This window comes from Phocoena sinus, chromosome 2 (genome assembly GCF_008692025.1).
Source record: "Phocoena sinus isolate mPhoSin1 chromosome 2, mPhoSin1.pri, whole genome shotgun sequence".
NCBI lineage: Eukaryota > Metazoa > Chordata > Mammalia > Artiodactyla > Phocoenidae > Phocoena > Phocoena sinus.
Window position 1 is genome coordinate 56,204,787 of NC_045764.1, and position 4,210 is coordinate 56,208,996.

The 4,210-nt window shown below is 50.4% G+C and overlaps 1 protein-coding gene across 1 annotated transcript; it reads left to right on the top strand.

Moving 5' to 3' along the window:
* The first annotated feature begins 502 nt into the window (after positions 1-502).
* Positions 503-2,154, top strand: NDN (necdin, MAGE family member). Its single transcript, XM_032624870.1, has one exon. The coding sequence runs from the start codon at positions 602-604 to the stop codon at positions 1,577-1,579; it is 978 nt and encodes a 325-aa protein (XP_032480761.1). The 5' UTR covers positions 503-601; the 3' UTR covers positions 1,580-2,154.
* Positions 2,155-4,210: the final 2,056 nt, after the last annotated feature.

The following is a 4,210-nucleotide window of genomic DNA, read 5'->3' on the forward strand; positions in this document are numbered from 1 at the left end:
TCAATCAATTTTTATTACTATTCCTCAGAAGTCCAATCTCCCACATCTTTTTCAGAGTTTACACATTTTCTTGAGCAATCCTGACTGTTCTCCCAGTTTACATTCTCACATTTGTCCAAAAGCCAAATTGACACACCAGCCTAGGTCTTGCTTTGGGACTCATCTCTTAACTTGATTCTGGATATACCCAATTGAACATCTCCTAAGCTTAAGTTACCATCTTTCCCCTTAAACTTGCTCCTTGTCCAGTGCTCGTCCATCTCCGCCCCCTCCTCTCCAAGACCTTAGCCCCAACAGGACGCCTGGGGTCGGGGTGGTGATCCTTGATGCCATATTCTAGCAGAGCCTCTACCCTCCTCGGGGACTCACTAACCCCCACCCCCAACTCCCTCCCGCCAGGCGCCCCACCCGCCCTCCCGCCTGCCAGGCCCGCGGACGCGCAGGCGCACTGGCCCGTCCCGCCGCTGCCCCGCCCTGCTCAGCCGCTGCGGAAGGCGCCGCGCGTAGCAACGCGCACTTCCTCTCTAGGAGTCCGAGGAGGGATCGCAGACTCGAAGAGCTCCTGGACTCGGCGGCCGTTCCCTTGTCGGACGGAGCAGACATGTCCGAACAAAGTAAGGATGTGTGCGACCTCAACTTTGCAGCCGAGGCCTCCAACTCTGAGGTGCACAGCAGCCCCGGGGTTCCCGGAGGACCCTCTTTGCCCGCGTCTCAGGCCGCGATCTTCCCAGGGCCGGAGAGCCCTCCCGTAGGCCCGACCGACGCCCCTCTGGCCTCGCCGGCGCCCCAGGCCCCAAGCGAAGAGGGAGACCCGAAGGCCCTGCAGCAGGCCGCGGAGGATGGCCGCGCCCACCAGGCCCCGAGCGCAGCGCAGCCCGGCCCGGCGCCGCCGGCCCCGGCCCAGCTGGTGCAGAAGGCGCATGAGCTCATGTGGTACGTTCTGGTCAAGGACCAGAAGAGGATGATCATCTGGTTCCCAGACATGGTGAAGGATGTCATCGGCAGTTACAAGAAGTGGTGCAGAAGCATCCTCCGGCGCACCAGCCTCATCCTCGCCCGGGTGTTCGGGCTGCACCTGAGGCTGACCAGCCTACACACCATGGAGTTCTCGCTGGTCAAAGCTCTGGAGCCCGAGGAGCTGGACAGGGTCGCTTTGAGCAACCGCATGCCGATGACAGGCCTCCTGCTGATGATCCTGAGCCTCATCTACGTGAAGGGTCGCGGCGCCCGAGAGAGTGCCGTCTGGAACGTGCTGCGCATCCTAGGGCTGAGGCCTTGGAAGAAGCACTCCACCTTCGGAGACGTGAGAAAGCTCATCACCGAGGAGTTCGTCCATCAGAACTACCTGAAGTACCAGCGCGTCCCCCACGTCGAGCCCCCTGAGTACGAGTTCTTCTGGGGCTCCCGTGCCAGCCGTGAAATCACCAAGATGCAGATCATGGAGTTCCTGGCCAGGGTCTTTAAGAAAGACCCCCAGGCCTGGCCTTCCCGCTACAGGGAAGCACTGGAAGAGGCCAGAGCCCTGCGGGAGGCCAACCCCACTGCCCACTGCCCCCGCAACAGTGTCTCCGAGGACTAGCAAGGTCTGAAGGCAGATGGATGGTTTCTGCCCCTCACCAGGGCGGTGGAGGGGTGGGGGTGGGACATTAGAGTATTCAGGATTTACAGTGCAGTATTTCACGTGTAACTTTTAAGTTTTCAGTACAGTGCTTTTATACCTTTTAATGCAATGATGTATTAATTTCAGTAATATTAGGTAGAGTGTAGGATTCATGCATGTTTGTTTATAAGTAAGCTCAGTTGGTGCTTTTGCTTTTGTGCTACCTTTCTTGAATTTTTTGTACCAGAGACGTGCTAAACTTATGAAATACATTGAGACATTTTCCATCTTATTCTTTTACATGGAACGGAGGATGTGTATTGGGTAGACTGGTCCTGGAGAGTTTGGAAGAACTCCCCAGAAAAGCTGGCCTAACCAAGAGAAAAGTCAAGACCCCTGTCTTTGTGATCTCCCTGGGCACAGGAAACATCCATGTGGAGTGTGGTGATGTGGACTGAAAGGGGCGCAACATGGGCACACTTTACTAAACACAGATACAACCCCACCATGAGTAAACTTTAAAGTAAACATTAAAGATTCTTGTGATACAATCATTCATGGAAAAGTGTACTTTATCTTTTTAACAAAATATTATGGGTTGGGAATGGGAATTACAAAATGTACAGATACCACTATTTCATCTAATAGGGCGGGGACATCACTGCATCATGACTCATAAATGTGTGAAGTGTATAGTTTTATTTTCAAAATGGAACTCACAAGTTCAATTCAGAACTTTGACAACTAGAGAAAAGTATAAAAACCAAAAAAGAGTCCTAATCACATCACATAGAGATAATAAATGTTAATATTTAGAGTAATTTCCTCTCTTGCATTTCTACATTTTATGGAAAATAATAGCTGTTTTTGTGGGCACTAAAAGAGTGAGGCATTGTACTAAATCCTTTATGTGTATTTTCTCTTTCTATTTAATCTTCACAACAGCCTTGTGAGGCAGGCACTTATTACATCTGCACCGTGGAGGAAATACAGGAACAAAGCAGGTAATTAACTTTCCCTAGATTGTAAAGTCTTCCTTTGAGGAGAGGCTAGGGTTTGGACTCAGATTGAATGAGTCCATAGCCTATACTTTTACCCGCCTGCCTCCAGCTGCTCCCCTACCTCCTGCCTTTTAGTTTATGCCTTTTAAAAAATTCCTTGTTAGAGTCTGTACTTTTAGTTCCCTACCCCGCAATCCATTCACACAAGGCTAGGGGTTTTATTTTTCTAATGAATCCTCACATTAATCTAGAGGAGGCAGTCATATTATGACTGTACAAATCAAGAAACTTCATTTCGGAGAGATTAATGGACCTAACCAAGTCATGTTCCTGCTCAGCAGTGAAACCAAGATTTGAAACAAGGTGTTCCCTGAAGGACTGGAATGATGGAGCAGTCTCTAATCAGTGGTGCTGGAGGAACACACATGGGACACCTGGGAGAGGGAGGTGGGGTGGGGGTGGGAAGGTCGCCTATTGGGGTGTCTCCAACCCAGCAACTCCGGAATTGCAATGGGCCACTAAGCAATCCCTCGGAGAGTGGGATGGGGTTAGGAAGGGGGTGAGGGGCAGTGCCTGGGGATAAATCTCATTATAAAACTCTCAGTCCTGCAAGGGGGAGAGAGAGAAATGGGCTTTTAATAAGACTGAAAATCCTTCAAACTTCAGGACATTGGGAAAGACCATTTGGTTAAAGCCAGATCCATTTCTGGGGAAGCTGGAAAATGAGGCAAACACATAGGTCACATCACCCCGAAAAGAAGTAACCTGGGAGTTATATTTGGGTGAGGGAATTACAATCTGAATTGGGAACTAGGATTCTCATCACTTAAATGACAGTACTTAACAGGCAGGTGCAGGTGCTAAGTGCTGAAGAAGCCTCACATGTCCTTAGACGAAATCCATCCCTTTTAGTAGGCGTCCTGTGAAGTCTGTGGCAGGTAGGGGGCATTTCTGCAATAACTCAGGCAGCTGTGCCCTGGCTTCGATGCCACTTCTTACCCTGAGCCAAAGTGAACTTAGACATTTTAGAACTGTTAAAAAATTACCTCCCTCTCACCCCAGAACTTCCTGCAGAATCAAAACAAATCTGTCCCTTTAAATGTAAAATTATGTCTGGGATGTCTCAGTTCTGGAGCAGGGCCACAGCTGTCTCCCCTGCCAAGGCGGGGTACTGGACACTTTCTCTAATGCCCTAATTCTGTTTGCAGCAACTGTAACTCCTGAACACTTTTTTCATCAAACCCAGAAGTCACTGGGCAGGCAGTCCCCTCACCTCTCAGTGTTTTAATTTACTTTCCTCTCTGCCAGGAGAGACTAGGAGAACCACTCCAGAGCTTCCCCAAGCTCACTGACACAGGCACATCACCTGTGCCATAGAGGACCAAATCTTGAGAGAAGGACAGGATCATGAGAAAAGAGAAGCTGACACCAGCAAGTCATGCGGGCAGGGCTGATCACCTCCCATGCAGGCTTGGAGGCAGCCAGACCCAGAGGAAAAGGCATACCAGATGTGGAACAGGGCTAATTCATGGCACCTGGTCCTGCAGGGACAGCAGCTTGGGGCACACGGAAGGAACATCCAATATCGCTCTTGGATTTTCATGCTGGG

Excerpts from the sequence above, each read along its gene's own strand:
- NDN (XM_032624870.1), top strand. The coding sequence starts at position 602 with ATGTCCGAACAAAGTAAGGATGTGTGCGACCTCAACTTTGCAGCCGAG.